This window comes from Pelophylax lessonae (assembly GCF_965119305.1).
Source record: "Pelophylax lessonae genome assembly, chromosome: 3".
NCBI classification, from domain to species: domain Eukaryota; kingdom Metazoa; phylum Chordata; class Amphibia; order Anura; family Ranidae; genus Pelophylax; species Pelophylax lessonae.
In genome coordinates, this window is record NC_138770.1 from 594,064,576 (window position 1) to 594,087,129 (window position 22,554).

At 45.1% G+C, this 22,554-nt stretch overlaps 1 protein-coding gene across 1 annotated transcript in view; it reads right to left on the reverse strand.

Moving 5' to 3' along the window:
• The window catches only part of NDUFAF5 (NADH:ubiquinone oxidoreductase complex assembly factor 5), a 74,986-nt gene that overhangs the window by 20,751 nt on the left and 31,681 nt on the right, over positions 1-22,554 (reverse strand). Inside the window, exons 5-8 of the mRNA XM_082252613.1 lie at positions 6,504-6,551; positions 6,300-6,403; positions 4,530-4,569; positions 82-279 (exon numbers count right to left, since the gene is read on the reverse strand). Coding sequence (XP_082108739.1) covers positions 82-279; positions 4,530-4,569; positions 6,300-6,403; positions 6,504-6,551 — 390 coding nt within the window. The remainder of the gene's footprint in view (positions 1-81; positions 280-4,529; positions 4,570-6,299; positions 6,404-6,503; positions 6,552-22,554) is intronic.

Sequence of the window (22,554 nt, forward strand, 5' to 3'; positions counted from 1 at the left end):
GCACTTGGAGAAAAGGAGTATGACATGTTTGTTGTTTTTTATTTTATTTTTTTAACTACCTTTAATATCACTTTAACTTACCACGGTCAACATGTTAAAACCAGCTCTTCCCAGCAGATTGCCTAGGTCATTAACGGCAGTAAATGGAGATACGTGCGGTGAAAAGCCTCCTTCCCTCTCCAACTCAGCCAGCTGTAAGGAGCAGCGGAGTTCATAAAGTGTTTCTCCACCAAACATGGCGCCAATGAACACTCCATCTTCTTTGAGTACTCGATGGATCTAAGAACAAAGAGTTTATTACATATTCCACACTATATAATAACATGTTTTCTACATTACAAATGACTACTCTTCTATTTTTAAAGAGGGAACTGCTTTTTACTTTTGAATGCAGTTTGGAAGAAAATAGTTCCAGAGCCTTGGAGGAATGAAGCTTATCCATGACAAAATGCTACTGCCATGTGGACAAAACATGAATGAGTTATCTCATGGAATGTAGGCATAAGAAATACTGAAGTCCTAAAACATTAATATTACTATTATTATTATTATGTGTTGTCATATTTAGGACTCCTGGCAACCACATGGGCTGGGTTTCACCCTCTGGGTGATCTATATACATTGCAAGGATCATAACAAACTTTGTAGCAGAATTCTACCGGTTTGTGTCTATAAGCAAAAGCTGGATGTTCTACGATGTCCTTGGAAGTCTTCAAATGAGGAAAATTGCAGTGTCTGCAACCCTTTAGATGTAATTAACCACTTAAGCCCCGGAAGATTTTACCCCCTTCCTGACAAGGCCCTATTTTGCGATTCGGCACTGCGTGACTTTAATGGTCAATTGTGCGGTCGTGCGACGCTGTACCCAAATGAAATTGACGTCCTTTTTTTTCCCACAAACAGAGCTTTCTTTTGGTGGTATTTGATCACCTGTGCGATTTTTACTTTTTGCGCTATAAACAAAAAAAGAGCGACAATTTTGAAAAAATAACAATAATTTTCAAATTTTTTTGAAATTCCCCAAAAAAAAAAAATGGAAAAATCTAAATTTTTTTTAACATTTTAGGCCAATTTGTTTTCTGCTACATAGGTTTGGTAAAATAAAATCGCAATAAGCGTATTTTGATTGGTTTGCGCAAACATTATTGCGTTTACTAACTAAGGGAAAGATTTTTGTCATTTTTGGTGTTTTTTTTTAACGAGTAATGGCGGCGATCTGCGATTTATTTTTTTGCGGGACTGCGACATTGCGGCGGACAGATTGGACCCTTGACTGACATTTTTTACACTTTTGGGGGTACCAGTGACATTACTACAGTAATCAGTGCTATACATATGCACCGTTACTGTAAAAATGACACTGGCAGGGAAGGGGTTAACTGTATTGGTGATGCAGGGGTTAAGTGTGTCCCTAGGGGCGTGCTTCTTACTGTAAAGGGGTGTGGCTAGTGATGTTACCACTGAGACATACGATCCTACATAGCAGGATCGTATGATCTCTGCAGTTAGATCAGGGAGAATGACAGGCGGCTTTGTTTGCACCGGGAGATCGCGGACATGTTAGGAAACGAGCGGGGGTGGGAGCGCGCCTCCGGCGGCGCGCGCTCGCCCCCTAGAGGCTCTCAGGCGAGCGACGTAGTACTACGTCACTTTGCCTGTACGGGGCTAACCGCCGCAGTAAATAGTCGTGGGGCGGTCGGCAAGTGGTTAACTATTAAAGGAGTAGCTTATGAAGAAAACATTTGCTATTCCAGAGGATGCCTGAAATTTTACATGTAAGGTATGTTAGTGCAGATCTCTGGGAAAATCAGCGAGCCAACGACACAAGAAGGAAATTACATATCTGGGAAGTTCCCTAAACTAATTCATTAATTAATGAATTAGGTAATTAATTAAAAAGTTATTTTTCAAACATCTTTACACTTTATTCAGTCTATTTCTTATAGCCAAAAATGGTTTGCAACAAATTAATTTTATGTAAAAGCATTTTATTAAAGTGGTTGTAAGTGTAATTTGTTATTTTACTAAAATCCATCACAGGAGGAGCTAAAAAAAACGAAACACTTTGAAATCACATCAGATCTCAATGGGGAAAAATATCATGCTGCATATCTACACTGATTTGGACTGGGTAATGTGTTAGGAACGAAAGGGTGCCACATCGTTTGGTGGAAATTAAAATGATCAACCTACAGATGGCTGAATTCAAAGACACCTCGAAAATCAAAGTGAAAAAATTATGCAGCAGGCTAATCAATTTTGCTGAAATTTCATTGCAACCACTCAAAATGGTACTCAGTAGTTTGTATGGCCCCCACATGCATGTATGCATGCCTGGCAATGTCAGGGCATGCTCCTGGGAGGGTGTCTTGGGGTATTGCCTCCCAGTCCTGGACAAGGGCATCACTGAGCTCATCAACAGACTGAGGTGAGATAAGGACCTTCTACAGCCCTGTCCAGCTCTCCTAGAGTAACTGCCTGTCTCCTGGAATCTCCTCCATGCTCTTGAGACTGTGCTGGGAGACACAGCAAACCTTCTGACAATGGCACATATTGATGTGCCATCCTGGAAGAGTTGGACTGCCTGTGCAATCTCTATAGGGTCCAGGTATTACCTCATTATACCAGTAGTGACACTGACCCTGGCCAAATGCAAAACTAGTGAAAACAGTCAGAAAAGATGAGTAGAAAAAAAAATGTCAGTGCCTCCACCTGTAAAACTATTTCTGTTTTGGAGGTTGTTTCATTGTTGCCCATCTAGTGCACCTGTTGTTATTTCATTAACACCAAAGCAGCTGATTAACAACCCCCTCTGCTACTTAACTGACCCGATCAATTTCCCAAGAGTTTAGTTGACTTGATGCTATACTCTGATAAAAAATTTTCCTTTAATTTTTTTGAGCAGTGTATACAAGAGGGTATACTTTTCTGCTCTGTGCACAGAGTGGTCCCAACTCTCCTCTTCTGGATTGTCACTATTCCCCCGACGGCGCTCTCAGCTCCTCCTCTTCTTCAACCACAACCACAGGAAGCCACTTCATATGGTGGCGCGCATGCAGGCTCGTTCCCAGGCCAGGCTGTGTGCATCCATAGACAGACACAGGCTGGCTCGAACCTGCATCCCAATACCTCCTCACAGGAGTTGATGGACAGCAGCAGGGGCCAAAGCCTGTGAGAGAGGGGAGAAGGGAGGGAAGAGCTGGATCAATCTAGGACTCAATCAATCTAGAGTTTAGGGAGGGGTGTTGGTGGAACAGCTACTTAAAGTTTTTTTTTTTACTATAGAATGCATTAAGGTAAAAAAACGTTTGATTTTATGATCACTTTAAAGCTAATTTCCCACTTCACCTTCATGTACCCTATATATATATATATATATTTTTTTTTTATTTAAAAAAAAAAAATCTACTACGAAGCTCCAGGCTCCCCCCCAAAATAAAAATTAAAAGTCAGCAGCTACAAATACTGTAGCTGCTGACTTTTAGCATATGGACACTTACCTGCCCCTGGATCCAGCGATGTCCTCACTAAGCCGAGGAATCTGAAGTAAGGGAAACAAGAAGTGAAGCCTTGCAGCTTTACAGCCGGTTTCCTACTGCGCATGCGTGAGATGTGCTGCGCCTTTTGAATGGTCCTGTAGTCTTCTAGGACCTGTGATGTATCCCATAAGACTGCAGGGGATGGGGGGGGGGAGTTTGGGTAAAACAGGTACCTGCACTCCCCCAAAAAGTGACAAATGTGGCAGTGGAGGGTGCAAACAAGTGGCAAACAAGGGTGGAGCTCTGCTTTAAAGAAGTTCTAAACCTGCCCCCCATTTCTTTTTCACCCGCAAATCAAATAAGGGGGTAAGAATGTGCTCAAATAAATGTGCCAAACTGTCCGTGTGTCCATTCAGACGCTGAGCAGCAGTTCGGTCTCGCCCCCTCTCTCCCCTGGTTGGCTAATTGACTTTGATTGACAGCTGCAGGAGCCAATGTCTCAGCCAATTTAGAAGGGAGAGTCTCAGACGGCTGAGGGACTCGTGGACATCGCTGGATAGAAATGGGGCTCAAATCTATACGATTGCTGTTCCTGGTTACTGATGCCCATTTTGACCACTTGTAATAGGGGTCAATGTGATCTGGTAAGCAGGTTTGAGGGTCTGGTGAAGGACACCTGGTGAAGGTCACACTCCAATTTTCCCACGCACTGGTGAATCAGCACTAAGGATACAAGGAAAAGCTTTCCATATAGGAATTGAACTGTAACACAGAGCACCTTTTTGATTAACAAGAGATACTCGCAAACAATTTTGGATGGATGTGACACACAGGTGGTCAAGGCCACAAGAAGTGAGGGGAAAATCTAACCAATTAGGTCCCAGAAAGCAGTAAAAATTTAACAGAAGTTCTGAGCCTTCCCTGCCTTCTCTGAGGCAGAAAAAAAATGTTCTGGCTTGAGTCCAACTAAGTGCACATTTAGAAGATATCTTCAATGGTAAAATGTTAATTTTTTGGGAATCTGTATGAATATCAGACCGTATTTCTTACCTCATGAAAGGCTCTCGGTAAATCGTTCACCCAGTGCAAGCTGGAAAACAGAACAGTGATACTTATACAATGCACAGGTGGACATACGTAGCTCCAGAAATCATTTATTAGGCCCCTTTCACACATGCTGTCCGTTTTTCATCCATCTGTTGACGGATGAAAAACGGACATTAATGTATCTCTATGTAAAAACGGATGACAACGGATGATCATCAGTTAACATCCGTTTTCATCCGCTTCCGTCAATGTCTGTTTTTTTTGAACGGATGAATGCCCTATTTTTTCATCCGTCAAAAAAACGCATCGGAAGAAAAACGGATGACAACGGATGAAAACGGATGACAACGGATGAAAACGGATGACAACGGATGAAAACGGATGAAAACGGATGACAATGGATGAAAAACAGATGAAAAACTGATACATTTTGGCCCCTTTCACACAGGCGGACCGTTCAGATCCGCCTGTCCGTTTTTTTGGCGGATCTGAGCGGTCCCCCCATGCATCTCTATGGGGCATCGGATGGCAGCGGAGACATGTCCGCTGACACCCGATCCGTCAAATCTGGACGGATGGAAACCCTAGCGGATCGGATGGGATCGGATGAGAAAGGACCGACGGTCCGTTCTCATCCGAATCCCCCATAGAGATGTATGGGACTGTGACAGCTGTGTCTCCGCACACAGTGCGGAGAACAGCTGTCATTCTCCTGCTCAGCGGGGGATCGGCGGATCAATCCTCCACTGAGAAAAGCGGACTCCGTTTGACGGACTTACTGTGTGAAAGGAGCCTTTGACGTGACTGAACTGATGAACTGAATGGACCGTATGTGTGAAAGGGGCCTTAAACTTCCTGAAAGATGAACTGACTGTGTTGTCCACAGCAAGCAGATTCTCCATCTTCCATTCTCCCAGTGCAGTACTGGGACACAAATTAAAAAAAGAAATCTGGTTGCTATAGACGACACAATCAGATACGGTTTCAATTTTTAAAAAATGAAGCCAACTCCGGGGAAAGTAAAACTCTCCCTTGCAGTGGGGCTGGATCCCCACTGCTAGGATTAAATTATCGTTTCTAGGGGACTAAAAAGCACTTTTAGGGTTTATGTGGCCAGAGGGCAGTAAAAACCAAGCATTTAAGCCACAGTTTTATGCCCCACACCACCCAACACAACCAGACTTGCAGCCACTCAGCAAAAATTAAACCGTAAGGCGCATTTAGCGGGCAATAGTGCTGCCAAACGCGATCATTGCAAGACTACGGGGCTGTGCCACAACCACCCTACAACTGCATCCTTTGCACGCAACTGCAGAAGGGTGGTGCAGCATTTACAGGGTTAAATCAGGCAGTAAGGAGGTGACCACAGATTTCTTTTCAGAGGGGTGGCAAGGGCTGCTGCACATGTAAAAGAGCCCTTACTGAATTCTCCGCTCCCCTGGCAGACAGCGCTCCACCATGCTCCGTTAGTGGATTGTTCCTCAGCATCCTCACTTCCAGTGCAAGGCTATGGTCCCTGCATTGGTCTTGATTATGTCAGAGGACTGTTGGAGTGCAGGGGAGAATTGGCTGTCAAAGTCAATTTAGCAGCACAGATGAGCCTGATGGAGTGAAGGATTGGGTATGTAAAAAAGTGCTTTACCAGGTCCCCTAGACATAACCAAGCATTTAACCCTTGGAGTGCGGGTGCCGCCCCACTGCAAGGGAGCATTTTCACTTACTGATGATCAGATTTGATGACATGGGTCATTGAGAAATATAAAAACAGCAAACCTTAAACTGCTGACAACAAGGTCAAATGTGTTATCCTGAAATGGCAGAAATTCCTCGTCTGCAACAACTTTGATTGTTGGAATTTCAGAAACTGCAGATCCTTTCTAGAGATAAAGAGAAGAATCGCACAAATAAGAGTTTATTGCATATAAAAGTAACCTGTGTGGGTTCTATTACAGTACACAGACTAGACATACATCTTACCAGGGCCACCTCGCTCACATCTGCTTGAACAAATCTTTCCACCGTTTCCTAGACATGAAAAAGGAAAAAAGGAAATCTTTTGTTAGGATTTGATGAGATATCACAGCTCTAACAATATATGGACTTACTTAGAAGCCATTGCAAACTCCTGTGCATGAGCAGTGACATATAGAGCAACTAGAAGAATTGTAAACAGGCTTTTTCAGCAAATTATTTAACCAGTTCCAAACCAGAAGATTTGCCCCCTTAATGACCAGGCCATTTTTTGCGATTCGGCACTGCGTTACTTTAAAATAAAATTGCGCAGTCGTGCGACACTGTACCCAAATAAAATTGATGTCTTTTTTTCCCATAAATAGAGCTTTCTTTTGGTGGTATTTGATCACCTGTATGATTTTAAGAGCGAAAATGCTGAAAGAAAAAAAAAAAAAAAAAAAAATATTTTTCAAATTGTGCTATATAACATTCCCCCCCCCCCCCCCCCCCCCACAAAAAATTGAAAAATCTAAATTTTTTAACCTTTTAGGCCAATTTGTATTCCATTACATATTTTTGGTAAAAAAAAAAAAAAAAATCGCAATAAGCGTATTTTGATTGGTTTGCACAAACGTTATCACATCTACAAACTAGGGGAAAGATCTGTCATTTTTATTTATTTTTTACTAGTAATGGTGGCGATCTGCAATTTTTAGCGGTACTGCCACATTGCAGCAGACAGATCAGACACCTAACTGACATATTTGAAACTTTTGGGGAGACCAGTGACATTACTACAGTAATCAGTGCTAAAAATATGCACCGTTACTGTAATAATGACACTGGCGGGGAAGGGGTTAACCTAGTGGGTGATCAAAGGGTTAAATGTGAGCCTAGGAGAGTGATTCTAACTGTGGAGGGAGGGGCTTCTGAAATTACTATAGAGACCTGTGATCCTATATAGAAGGATCAAGGGCGCTCTGTAATCATTTTAGAGAGAAGAACGGTCGGCTGCGTTTACAACAGCTGACCGTCCTCCCCTCTCAGCGGGGAGCGATCGCGGTGTTCCAGCGGCAATTGCAGCCGCCAGCCCCGTTCTTCGGCATCCCCGCTGCCTAGTGTGGTCAGCTTTTGATAATAAAGCAGAGGGACTGGTAGGAACACCAGGTATTTCACAGAAGGAAGCAACACAAAGAGAACACAATACTTTTTCATACAAGTACATGGTACAGCAGGCACATATCAGTAATATGAAATGTTGGTTTTACATATTCTTCAAAGTGAACCTGCCAGCTCAGGGTCATTAGTATCCAAACCATACTTTGCAGACGCATGGGTGTTGAAATTCTTCCACTTGCTGCTCACCGGCTGCTGCAAGTATTTGACTCTCTAAGTGGGTAGAATACATGTCCCCCACCCCTGCCAAATGCTGTGTTTTTTCCCACTGTCATGTAGTGATGTAAGTGCCAGTGGAGAAACAACTGCATGTGGTGTAAGAGCAGGTATTTCTGGCTGGAATAGCGAATATAAAATATTTCTCTGGAAACATTTACGTAAAGTTTGGGGATGCTAGCAATATTTGAAAACGCCCAATAGGCGGGCGAAATGCGTTGACGCACTTCCGGTACAGCTCTGACGCATCGTCACTTTCGGCTACACTTCCTGGATCGGCAGTGAAACGCACGTCACCAGCGGCGTCCACCACCATCTGTTATCTTAAACACACTGCGATTTTTATACTGATGTTTGTGAGTATGTTTTTAATCTTTTTGGGGCAATAAAATTGGGGCATACTAGTACACTATATGCGGTCCTTTTGTTTTTCCACTTGGGGTCCACGGAGGAGACTCGGACCAGTTCTACCAAAGGAGATACTAGCTGTCTTGTGATATCCCATAGAAGGAGGCTTGGTGTAACACCTCAATTGAAATGTCAAGCTATATATATCTCCTGTTGCGGTGAGTAGGGAACTGAGAGGGGTCACCTGTCACCTTGGAGCACTTTGTATAGTTTTATCTGCACTGGAGCACCTTTTGGATTTTATCACTTTTAAAAAAGGACTCATCATTTATATTTTTATATATGTTATCTATGCTAATTTGTTCACAATTATTTATATTCACTGTTTGCAATTTTTATATGCTAGCGCTGGTTTAAATTTGACCATATACTTCTATCTAAGCTTTACTTAGAAATACAGCAGCTGCATCATTTTATTTTAATATTTTCAATTCATTATACACATACATTTTTACAATTTTATTTTATTTGCACGAAATTAATATTCACCTTGATTCACTCTATACCAGTGATGGCAAACCTTGGCACCCCAGATGTTTTGGAACTTCATGTCCCATGATGCTCATGCACTCTGCAGTGTAGTTAAGCATCATGGGAAATGTAGTTCCAAAACATCTGGGGTGCCAAGGTTCACCATCATTGCTCTATACCATAAGCACGGGTTTTAATTTACAGTTTACAGCAATATTTATGTACATATGAAGAAGGACTTGGGATAGGGTGACACACAGCCATGGTACTTGGTTAACATTTGCTTTTATACTTCCCATGCTTAACCAAGAAGGACTTTAAGGAAATGGAGGCAACTTTATTTGTCTCTACAATTATTAGCACATGTGAGCTACTTCCCCAATCCAGTTTTACTCACAGACTGTACCTTACGCCTTACAAACTGCAGAAACTGGGGATTAGTCACTTGGCCTGACGCCTTCACTGTTATACAATAGCAGCAGATGTTCTTCTTGTCATATGGTCATCTTCTACACTTCTACCCTACTGGCAGCAAGCCGGAAAATATGTCACCAGCACACCAAGGATCTCCAAACTGGTCCAAAGATTTATTCAGCAATCACAACATATTTACAGATGCAACGTTTCAAGCCACGCAGGGCCCCTTCATCAGGCAGTGACCTCAAACGCCTGATGAAGGGGCTCTGCGTGAACCATTGCCTCTGTAAATATGATTTTATTTTTTGTAAATAAATTTTTATTGGGGGCGTGGCCTGGCGCAGCATGTGAGAGGACGTGTGTGAGAGGAGCTCCGCCGGACCGATATCCTTCACCGCTAATCCTGCAGCCCTTCGGGCACGATAATCCTTCCTTCACCTCCCGCACACCCGCGGCACCGACCTCCGCATGTCTCCGCCGAAGAAAGGCTCTGAAGCTGCGGCAAAACTGGCTGCATTCCGGAGGCTGGAGAAGGAGGCCCCGATCCAAGATGGCGCCGGCCCGTCGCTCGTGGTGGAGGAGCCTGAGAGCCCTGCTACATCCAAGGTTTTGGAAGCGATTGCTACTTGCCAGACCATGCTGACAACTAAAATCGAGGAGGTGAAGGTAGATATATCTTTGATGCGTCAGGATATGCAGAAGCTGAGGGACAGAGTTGGTGAGGCTGAACACAGAATTAGTGAGGTGGAAGACTCCCTCCCCCCATTGCAAAGCTCCTCAGACAGGCTGCAGCAACAAGTACACCTTATCCTCCAAAAACAAGATGACATGGAGAATAGGCTGCGCCGCTGTAACCTGCGGTTCATTGGCCTCCCGGAGGGCTCTGAAGGTGCTGACCCCTCATCATATTTGGAACAATTGCTCACTCAGACTTATGGCAGAGAATCCTTTTCACCCACTTTTGTTGTGGAACGTGCACATCGCCTCTCAGGGCGCCCCCCCCCTCAGGGTGCACCCCCCCGCACGTTCATCGCTAAATTCCTGAACTATCGGGACCGAGATGCCATATTGCGCCTGGCCAGGGTTAAGGGGAACATTCCATTTGGAAATCACAAAATAGCGATTTTCCCCGACTTCTCTGCTGAGGTCCAGAGGCGCCGCAAGAGCTTTTTGGAGGTCAAACGCAGACTGCGTATCAAGAATATCAAATACTCCATGTTGTATCCGGCCCGTCTTAGAGTGGAGGGCGAGGACCGAGCCCACTTCTTTGAGGATCCGGAAGCCGCCATCTCCTGGCTAGAAGGACTGGAAGCTAGAGCCTGACCACCTTGCCCTGGCGACTTCATGATACTTTCTCCCTGATGGCCTATACCTTAAGCTGCTGCAAGGGTGGAGGAGGGGTTTTGTAGATCCTGTGGAACTCAAGACTTTGCATCCCCCTTCCCCCCCCCCTCCCCCCTCATTTTCCTGCACTATTGCTCCTGTGTTTGACCGGCGGAGCGCCCTAGCTCCACAGATGGAACTGATTTCTCTGTTCTCTTCCTATGGACTTCCACCTGCCCATAGGCTTTGCTACCCAGCGATACACCTGTTGGTTTTCGCCCCCTACACCCGCTAAGGCGTGTGTTTGTGCCCAACTCCCCTGTTGCCCCCTGCGACTTCTGCTGGACCTGGGCCCCCGGGCCCCCTTGTTTATTCTATTTGTATTTTGTTGTATTTTTGCTGCATACCTTGGGGGTCCCTGGCCTCCTGATCTTGCTCTTTCCCAGTCGCATGTGGGCCTGTTCTGGTTGAGGCACTTGTTTGGGAACATGCCCGCACAAGTTGGGGTTGGTGCAGGGCAGGGAGGGGGGATTGGGGTGTTACCATTGTTTATGGTTTATATTTGGTACAATCTCTATACTGTTTCTGTTTTATGCACATTGACCTCAAGTAATAATTATTTGCTCTTTTGCTGCCGTTTATCGCCGCTGGTGTGTGACCGTGGACTTGTTGGTTCCGTGGCCTTACTGCCTGAGATCCTGGGAGCCTCCGCTCCGCGCTCTGTACTACCCCTGCCATGGCCGCATTGAAATTGTTGACGTGGAATGTCAGGGGTATGCGTGATAAGATTAAACGAACGGCTGTCTTTAATGTCCTACGCCGTGTACGGGCTGATATTATAGTTCTGGTGGAGACACATTTGGAGGGCCGTGTACAACAGTCCCTCAAACGTCCCTGGGTTGGTTGGGTGCAGCACTCTGCTTATAGCTCACACTCCAGGGGTGTGGCGCTACTGGTGGCCAAATCGGTACATTTCCAGCTCCTAGGATCTCAGGTCGACCCAATGGGTAGATATGTTTTTCTCAAAACGTCAGTCTATGGGGAATTGATGCTACTGATGGCTTTCTATGTGCCCCCCCCTTACTCTGCTGTGATTATTATGGAGGGACTGGCGTTTATGGCACAGAGCCCAGGGGCCCCGGTGATCTGGCTGGGTGACTTTAACAATGTGATGGACTCGGGTCTGGATAGGTCCGGTGGCGCCTCCCAGGTGCCGCCGGGGTCGTCCCCGACCAGGTTCTCCCGATTGTTGGAGAGCTTTGGTTTGGCCGACTCTTGGCGCAGCAAATACCCCGCGCAGCGCGCGTACTCCTGTTTTTCGGCTGCACACCACTCTATGTCACGCATTGATCTGATATTGCTGTCTCGAACCCTGCTCCCCAGGTTACTGACGGCAGGCTTCGCCCCACGGACTCTGTCTGATCACTGCCCTTATTGGATACTGTTGTCCTTGCCCTGCAATAGACCTCCCCCGGCCTGGCGCCTGAATCCCGCCTGGCTCCCCTTGGTGTCGGATGGGAACGACATTGAGGGGACCTGGACACAATTCTTTTCTGACAATGAGGGCACTGCCTCCCCGGCTGCGGTGTGGGAGGCGTTTAAACTGTTCGCCAGATCCACTATGATTTCCAAAATCAAGGCTGTTAGAGCGCGGGCTGCCGAGGAGATCTCCAGGGCAACGACAAATCTAATTGAAGCTGAACAGGCCTTTATGGGGGACCCGACTCCGGCACATGAATCTCAGTATAAATTGACCTCTAAAGTCCTTTCCCAACTTGACTACGAGAGGGCAAAATCTAAGATGTTTTTTCAGAAGCAGAATCTGTTTGCACATGGTGAGCGGGCGGGGAAACTCCTCGCATACTTAGTTCATTGTGAGGATAGGCCCCCGGTAGTTATTACTTTGAAGGATGACCTGGGTAATGAGATCGCTGATCCTGCTGCGGTGACACAGTGCTTCCGCTCATTTTTTAGTACTCTTTACACCTCTAGGGCTCCCGCTGACTGCACTGACATGCATGACTTTTTGGACTCTATTGACTTTCCCACTTTGACACCCGACCAGTTGGCGACCCTCGAGGCACCCATCTCTGTGGAAGAGATTGCAGCAGCCGTGTCCAAGTTCCCTAGATCTAAGGCCCCCGGCCTGGACGGCCTCCCGATTGAATTTTTCTCCCAATATTCGGAACTCCTTTCTCCTAAATTATTGGCTTTGTTTCAATCTCTATTCAAAGATGCAACCCTACCCCCTTCTATGCGGGAGGCGCTAATTGTGCTCATTCCCAAGCCGGGCAAGGATGTACACGCCCCAGAGTCTTACCGTCCCATCTCTTTGCTCCCAGTAGACACTAAAATCCTTGCGAAAATTTTATCCCTCCGCCTTAACAAGGTGATCCTTTCACTCGTACACTCGGACCAGGCCGGGTTCATGCCTGGGAGGAACACCTCATTTAACCTTCGCCGGTTATTTATGAATCTCCAGGCACGGCACGACGGAATGGGTGGCAGGGTGGTGGTCTCATTGGACACGGCTAAAGCATTTGACTCGGTAGAGTGGCCGTTTCTGTGGACCTGTCTGGACCGGTACGGCTTTGGACCTAATTTTATTAAGTGGGTCAAACTTCTATATAGCGCCCCGGTAGCTAGGGTCCTGGCAAATGGCTGGCAGTCGACCGCCTTCCCTTTATCCTGTGGCACTCGACAGGGGTGCCCCCTCTCCCCCCTGCTGTATGCCCTGGCCGCGGAACCTCTGGCGATGGCCATTAGAGCACATCCCGGGATTCGAGGCCTACGTAGGGGACCGTTGGAGGAGAAGATCAGCATGTATGCAGATGACACTTTGTTATATTTGGAAGACTCTCGGGAATCCCTACTCACGGCCCTTTCTTTAATTGAACGGTATGGACGATTCTCCGGTTTTCAGATAAACTGGGATAAGTCACAAATTCTCCCGCTTGACGAGAGCCCACAGGCAATCACCCCCGCAAGCCCAGCCCTACAATGTGTATCCCGCATTAAATACTTAGGGATTCAAGTGACAGCTAACTCAGCAGATTATGTCCCGGATAACGTTCAACCCCTGTTCCCTCTGCTTAAGGCTAAAATTCAAGTATGGTCCAAATTACCTCTGGGAGTGATGGGTAGAGTCAATTTAATTAAAATGATTCTCCTTCCCAAAATACTTTATGTTGTATGGCACTCTCCTATTTACCTGCCACTCAAGCTGTTTAAGCAGATGGAATCACTCCTCAAGACCTTTGTTTGGGGTGCTAACCGGCACAAGATCTCCTGGCGCAAACTCAAGAATCCTACAAACCTAGGGGGATTGGCCCTGCCGGATTTTAATCTGTACTATCTGGCAGCTCAGTTGTCCCAGTTCTTTCACATAGATAAAACAGATAGAGAACGTTTTTTGACCCTGCTCTGCCCTGGGTGGGCTCATCCCCTCGGGGACCCCCTCCTAGTTATCCTTAGGGGTGTCAGGGGCTCGCCGGAGCCCTTGTGCCCCAGATCTCTTCTATACCACTATTGTCGGATCTGGGAGGTGGTAGCGTCCAGGCTTCGGTGCCCTCCATTTCACACATTCACCCCTCTGTGGCATAACAGCGCATTACGCGAGTTCCTTTCCATCCCTGACCTGTCGATATGGAGCGGGAGGGGTATTCTTCTCCTTAGCCATATCTCCACGACCACTGGTCTGCGGTCTTACGAGGCCTTGCAGGATCAGTTTGCGATCCAGGGCCCCATGCACTACAGATACTTACAGCTCTCCCATGCCTATAGATCTCAATTCCCTGATGGCCCTCCTGAGCTAGAATCGGTTACCACCCTTGAGATTGTTAAAAGTACAGCACCCAGTCACCTTATTTCCATGTTCTACTCTGAACTTCACACACCTTCCTCGACCACCTTGGCTTTTGCACTTAAGACCCGCTGGGAGCGCAGTGTGGGGGCCATGGAGGATGAGGAATGGGAGGATGCCCTGGAGACGTGCCGCAGAGTGTCGCCAAAACTGTCGGATCGCCTAACTCAGACCTTTATAATACACCAGGCTTATCTCACCCCACTTAGACTGTCCAAATATCACCCTGACTTGGTCCCTTCTTGTCCTATGTGTGGAGACCCTGACGCCTCCTTCTTTCATCTCTTGTGGAGCTGTCCCCAATTACAGACTCTATGGCAACAAGTAGTCACATTCCTCCATGACAAGATGGGGTCTCCTCTGCAACTCTCCCCTAAGGAGTGTCTCCTGGGGGTTTACCCAGATGGAGAGATGCCCAAATCCACTGTCATATTTCTTCAGGAAACTTTGTTTATAGTACGTAAACTGATAGCCAGGAGGTGGATGAGACCTACTCCTCCTACTCTAGGTTTGTGGATTAAGGAGGTTAATAGTGTCATCCCATTTCATAAACTTTTATATAAACATAGGGGGTGCCCTCAGAAGTTCAACAAGATTTGGGACAAATGGGTGCAGTGCCCTGATACGGCTCGGTAATGAAGTGGGTAACTATTTTATGTTGACCGCCCCTGGTAAATCAATATTTTCTGTTCGAGGGTTGGATCGACGGAGAGCCACTGACTACTGTTTTGTTTTTTACTATGTCTGTTCTGTCTCTCGGTGCTGATCATTTTGTATATTTGTATTTTTTGTACCCCAATGTGTTATGAACCTGATTGCAGTTTCAATGCACGGTTTATTTTTGTATTGTACCAAAAATTTCAATAAACCTCACTGTTTTGGAAAAAAAAAAATAAATTTTTATTCAATAAAAAGGAAAACAAGATAACATAATAACATTACAGGCAAGAAGAACCACAACAATAATACACGTAAAGTTCCATGTGAACAACAAGAAGGGCATATTAAAGCGGAGTTCCACCCTGGGACATTTTTTTTTAATAAAAATACCCCCGGGACAGTCAGGGCTAGTGCATTCCACAATGGCTAGCCTCTGATCTGTGCCCAGTCACACTTACCTGCAAGAAGAAATACTTACCTTGAAAATGTATTCTCCAGCGCTGCCATCTCAGGTGTGGGCAGCTTGAAGCCAGCGCGATCCTCTTCTGTGTCCTCTTCCGTCTTCTTCGGTCCCACGATGCACTGCACCGGCCCCGCTGTCACTTCCGGTGCCGCAGAATCATCCCTGCACAGCTTCTGGGCATGCCCAGAAGCTGTTTAGCAAGGTATGATGGCGCCAGCACCGGAACTGACGTCGGGGCCGGTGCAGGCGCATTGATTCCTGGGAGCGATGACGTTCAGCTCCCAGGAATCATTGCAAGCCAGGAAGTGACGAATCGCCGTGGCCGCCGAGGGGAGGAAGAGGAAGTAAGGCAAGTATATTTTCTTCTAAACCAGGTAAGTAAAAAAAAAAAAAAAAAATTGCGATTATCCATTTGTTTTTCAGGTGACCCGGAGCGAGAAGATGGAGGTAAGTTTAATTTTAGGGTGGAACTCCGCTTTAAGCAAACAACTGTTATGCCGCTCATATAACTAATAAGAGTTCAACCTCAAGTTGCTGTCCTTACATGTAGAAGATAGAGTATTATATCTACAAATGCGTAATCACCTAACAAAGCTGGTGACCTTTCTCAGAAAATTGGACTGCGACGGACTGTGGCTGTCCGAGCCCTCACCCCAACTGGGTACTAACTGTGAGGGGTCGGATTCCACCGGTTGCAAACTAGGAGTACTGGTGTTGCCACTACCTGTAAAACAGATTCTGTTCGGAGATCCAATAGATAGCATAGAGGGGAGGGGGTGTACCAGGGGTACAGGGAGGGCAGGGGGGGGGGTTCTCCTAGGAAATACAGTATATAGAAAAGCTACTACAAGCAGAATATGAATATATCACTGTAAATATGATTTGATTGCTGAATAAAACTTTGGACCAGTTTAAAGATCCCTTGTTTGCTGGTGACATATTTTCTTTCCACTTTGAACGTCAATGGTTTCCAGCTGGTGGTCGCTGCAGCACTCACTAACATCTAACAGCCATTTCTCAGGAACATGTGCATTGGGAATATTGAGTTTAGACCTACTGGCAGCAAATTGATTTACCGTACCTTCTGAAACGTCACCTAGCTGCAATATTACCTGCCCACATAATAGAGGAGTATCTCAAATAGCTAATGGAAGGACACCACAGCTTGGATGTAGGACCTTTCTTGGTAATATTACCGACACTCTACCAAAATACAATCCGCTTGGGCAAAACAGTGGCTTAGTGGTTATCAATTATGATTTGCAGTAGTTGGGTCCTTGATGCGACACCCAACCAGGACACGATCTGCATTGAATTTTCAGGTTCTTAACTTGCTTGCATAGATTACCTCCAGGTACTCAGGTTTCCCCCTACACTTTAAATACATGCTGAACTAGTTTTCCCATTGGAAGATTGCCCCCTCTATTATTTTTCTGGGGACAACCCAACATTTGGGATTTTCTATTTCTTTCACTTTTAATGATAATGGTAAACAGGACAAATTGTGAGGGTCAATCTCCCTAAAGGGGACACAGGTAGCAATAAAAATAGGTGTTCTAATCTCTTTCCACTGTATCCAAAACTAAAAAAAAAAAAAAAAGTTTTGCCTTTAGTTAGACTATATATATATATATATATATATATATATATATATATATATATATATATATATATATATAAACAATATAGTTTAGGAACAAGGGTGCAACAGAAGTCTGGGGCAGCAAGTGAAGATATCTGGCGGCAGGTCCCCGCGAATTGCGCCGTACCTGTATGGCAGTTCACAGGAGCGATCCTGGGGGCACACGGGCGCACCCATTCGCCAGTGGGAAAGCAATTGCCGCCAGGCACTCACGATCACTCCCGGTGGAGAGAGAACAATGGTCTGCTGTTGTAAACACAGCAGACAGTTGTTCTCTCAGCAATCAACACAGAGGTCCTGTGTTCCTTCCTTCTATTTAGGAAAACAGGTCTCTGTGTTGATTCCATAAGCCCACCCACCCCCCCACAGTTAGAAAACACCCCCTAGGCTCACATTTAACCTTTTAATCGCCCCTGGGTTAACCCCATGCCCTGCCAGTGTCATTATTACAGTAACAGTGCATATTTTTAGCACTGATTACTGTAGTAATGTCACTGGTCCCCCCAAAAGTGTCAAAAATGTCAGTTAGGGGTCCAATCTGTCCGCCGCAATGTCGCAGTCCCGCTAAAAATCGCAGATCGCTGCCATTACTAGTATAAAAAAAAAGTAAAAATGACAAATATTTCCCCTAGTTTGTAGACGTGATAACTTTTGTGCAAACCAATCAAAATACGCTTATTGGGATTTTTTTTTACCAAAAATATGTAGCAGAATACAAGTTGGCCTAAAATAATGAAAACATTTGATTTTAAATTTTTTTTTATTGGGAATGTTTTTTAACAGAAAGTTAAAAATATTTATATTTTGTTTCAGAATTGTCCCTTTTTTGGTTTATAGCACAAAAAAAATGGCAGAGGTGATCCAAAATCCCCAAAAGAAAGCTATTTGTGGGGGGAAAAAAAGGACATCACTTTTATTTGGGTACGGCGTCGCACAAACCGCGCAATTGTCAGTTAAAGTAACCCAGTACCAAATTTTAAAAAATGGCCTGGTCATTAAGGGGGAAAATTTTCCGGTCCAGAAGTGGTTAAACATCTACTGTCCAGCTGCCCTTAGATACTTTTAAAGTGGGATTGGACTTCGAAAGTGAAGATTTGAAAAGTTATAGGGAACATTAAGAAAAGTTAATTGTGCCTAAGCAGTTTCCAGAAAAATTTACTTTTTGTCTGAAATTCCTCCTGAAAAATAGCAGTGCCTTTCCTGATATGGGAATGTTCCTAGGCACTCGAATATCTACAGTCTCACAGTTATATATCTGCTGTGTGAGATCCAAGTCACTGCTGCCTCTGATTGGTGGTCTCAAGAGATTTGGTGATGTCACTACTGTGCTGCTCACTTGTTTTCTTTGCCGGAGGCTCTCACACGAGGAAGCAAAGGCCTGCCTTTACCAAGATGGCCACCTCCATACAGAAACACAGGGGAGAACAGTATATGATAAGATAGTAATGGGACACCATCAGCTGCAAGAAGACCACAGGGAATACTGTGACTAATAATTTGCTCCTTGCCTGCCTTTTCTAGGGCACAGCTTTCAGAGTTCAGTTCCTTTTTAACCACTTCCATACAGAGCAGTTACACCCCTTTCCTGCCCAGACCAATTTTCAGCTTTCAACGCTCTCACACTTTGAATGATAATTACTCAGTCATACAACGCTGTACCCAATCAAATTTTATCATTTTTTTCACACAAATAGAGCTTTCTTTTGGTAGCATTTAATCACCACTGGGTTCTTTATTTTTTGCGATATAAGTGAAAAAAAGAGCAAAAATTTTGAAAAAAAAACACATTTTGTTTTAGTTTCTATTATACAATTTTGCAAATAAGTAATTTTTTTTCATAAATTTGGGCCAAAATTTATACTTCTACATATCTTTGGTAAAAATAACCCAAATTAGTGGTTATTATTTAGTTTGTGTGAAAGTTATAGAGTCTACAAGCTATGGTGCCAATCATTGAAAATTGATCACACCTGATGTACCGACGGCTAATTTCTTGAGGCCCTGAAATGTCAGGACAGTACAAATAACCCCCCCCCCCCCATATGACCCCTTTTTTGGAAAGTAGACATTCCAGGGTATTTAGTAAGAGGCATGGTGAGTTTTTTGAAGTTGTAATTCTTTCCCACAATTCTTGGGAAAATGAAGAAATTAATATTTTTTTTTTTTTTACACAAAACTGTCATAATAACAAGTTATTTCTCACACACAGTATATGCATACTTGCAATTACACCCAAAAATACATTCTGCTACTCCTGAGTACGGCGATACCACGTGTAAAACTTTTACACAGCCTGGCCACATACAGAGGCCCAACATTCCAGGAGAGCCGTTAGGTGTTCTAGGAGCATAAATTATACATATCATTTCCTAACGACCAATCACACTTTTGAAGGCCCGGGAGCACAAAGACAATGGAATTACCCACAAAATGACCCCATTTTGAAAAGAAAACATCCCAACGTATATTCTATGAGGCATAATGAGTCTTTTGAACATGTCATTTTTTTTCACAAGTTTTTGGAAAATGTGGAAAGAAAATGAAAACGCATTTTTTTTTTTTTTTTTACACAAAGTTGGCAATTTATAAGAAATTTCAAAAACATTGCATGTACAAAGCAAAAATTACACCCCAAAATACATTCTGCTACCCCTCCTGAGTATGGCGATACCACATATGTGGGACTTTGTCACAGTATAGCCACATACAGAGGCCCAACATGCAAGGAGCACCGTCAGGTGTTCTAGGAGCATAAATTACACATATAATTTCATAACAACCTATCACACTTTTGAAGGCCCTGGAGCACCAGGGCAATGGAAACCCCCCCCCAAAATGACCCCATTTTGGAAAGCAAACACCCCAACACATAATCTAGGAGTCATGGGCTGCAGATAGGTACATTGATCGGCTTCAGAAAGGTACTCGGGTACTCTGATGAGCTTCAGAGAGGTACTTGGGTATTCTGATGGGCTAGAGACAGGTACTCGGGTAATCTGATGGGGTGCAGACAGGTATTCGGGCACTCTGGGCTGGAGACAGGTACTCGGGTACTCTGGGCTGGAGACAGGTACTCTGGTATTCTGGGCTGGAGACAGGTACTCGGGTACTCTGGGCTGGAGACAGGTACTTGGGTACTCTGGGCTGGAGACAGGTACTCGGGTACGCTGGGCAGGAGACAGGTACTCGGGTACGCTGGGCAGGAGACAGGTACTCGGGGTACTCTGATGGGCTACAGAGAGGTACTTGGATACTATGATGGGCTGCAGAGAGGTATTTGGGTACTCTAATGGGCTGGAGACAGGTACTTGGGTACTCTGATGACAGGTACTCAGGTACTCTGATGACAGGTACTCAGGTACTCCGATGACAGGTACTCAAAAGTACCTGAATACCTGTCATCAGTGTACCCGAGTACCTGTCACCAGCCCATCAGAGTACCCGAGTACCTGTCATCAGAGTACCCGAGTACCTGCCATCGGAGTACCCAAGTACCTGTCATTGGAGTACCCAAGTACCTGTCACCAGCCCATCAGAGTACCCGAGTACCTGTCATCAGAGTACCCGATGGGCTGGTCACAGGTACTCGGGTACTCTGATGGGCTGGTGACAGGTACTTTGATGGGCTAGTCACAGGTCCTCTTTATTGGGGGGGGGGGGCAATCAGTGTGTTTTGGGGTGCACGATGATGGGTAACTAGCTGTTACCACAATCTCCTCCTCACACAGGATCAGTGTGTGAGGAGGAGAACACGGTAACAGCTAGTTACCATTGTCTCGGTTGACATTCTGTGACCGGCTGTGATTGACAGCCGGTCACATGGTAAAAAGTCAATTTCATTGGCTCTTTACCTAGATCGGGGACGAGCCTCGCCCAGGATCGCTTCGCTGCACGCCCCCGGGGGCACGCATTGCAGGGAGAATGAGCGGTTCGCTCATGTGATCAGCTGCGATTGGACACAGCCGATTACGTAGTAAAAAGCCAATTTACCTTGATCGGGGATGGGCCCTGTCCGAGGGACGAGCCTCGTCCCTAATCACCGCGCTGTGCGCCCCCGGCGAGAGCAGGCGGACGTCATACGACGGCCTCCCGGATCGAGGAGCACTTCCTGCCGGCGTCATTTGACTATGGCCCGGTATGGAAGTGGTTTAAGTATATCCCTCACCTTGAAAAACAACCTATTCGGTTTAAATACAGAAATGAAAGCTGTATGTATATTTGTGTAGGTATGTATAAAAAAATTATGAATATCTTTTTTTCCTCTCTTTTATAACTGACTACATATCCTCTGTTCTCAGCTGCAGCAGAGAGGTGGGGGGAAAGAGAAACAGCAGTACACTAAATTTCCCAGTGAACGGCTGTGCAGGGGGGCATGTCAGCACCTGTCTGATGATCGGATTAGCCTTGTGGCACAGCCAGAAAACTGACCACAATGTTTGCGCATGCCTAATGTGTTCAGTTTTTACTAGAAAAGCAGGGGGGCTGCCAGTGAATGGTTGCACGGGGGGGGGGGGGGGGGCATGTCAACACCTGTCTTGTCATTTCATTAGCTTCCAGCACAGCCAGAAAACCAACCACGATGTGCTCTCATGCCTAGTGTGGTCCGTTTTAATAGGAAAACAGGGGGACTGGCATGAATACCATGGATTTCACAAAGAAAGCAATACAAAGAGAACAACATACTTTCTCATACAGGTACATGGTACAGCAGACACATACCGGTATCAGGAAAATGAAATGTTGGGTCTACATTATCTTTAACTGCTTCTTGACCAAAGTATGTACATATACCTACTTGTTGGAAATTAGTGATACCAGGCTTAACATTCAGAATGCAGAATATTGGAGTGAGGCTGTACTGAAATGCTTGAAGTGTATTTTTTCCTAAAAAATTAGCAAATTGATAAACGGCTGTGCAAATCTCGTGTGACATAAAAAAATTTCAGCAACCACTATTTTATTCTCTGGGGCCTTAGCTTTCAGAAAATCTATAATGTTTAGGGGGCTCCAAGTAATTTTCTAGCAAAAAAAAAAAAATTAGCAGATTTTAACTTGTATGGGAGAAATGTTAGAATTGGCCTGGTAGGCAAGCGGTTAACATAAAAACGCATCGCCGCGCTCCGAGCAAATCAAAGCCCAAACTGCTTTTCAAAGCCCTCAATTGCCTCCTGACACTTGCTTCTTCTACCTAACATGTATTACAAAGAAAAATGCTGTATTAAAATATGAAAATGACAGGAAGCATATTTTTGCCTCGCCGCTCAGTCCTGTTATTCGGGAATAGCTAGATGGCGTGCCGACATTAAACAGTGCTGTTTATTCACCACTAAACTACAACAACAATTTGATGTATGGAAAGAAGGCCAGCAGATGGTAAATGATATGCAACAGACATTAATGCAAAGCTATGCACACCAGTATTACTATGGGCCGCTGG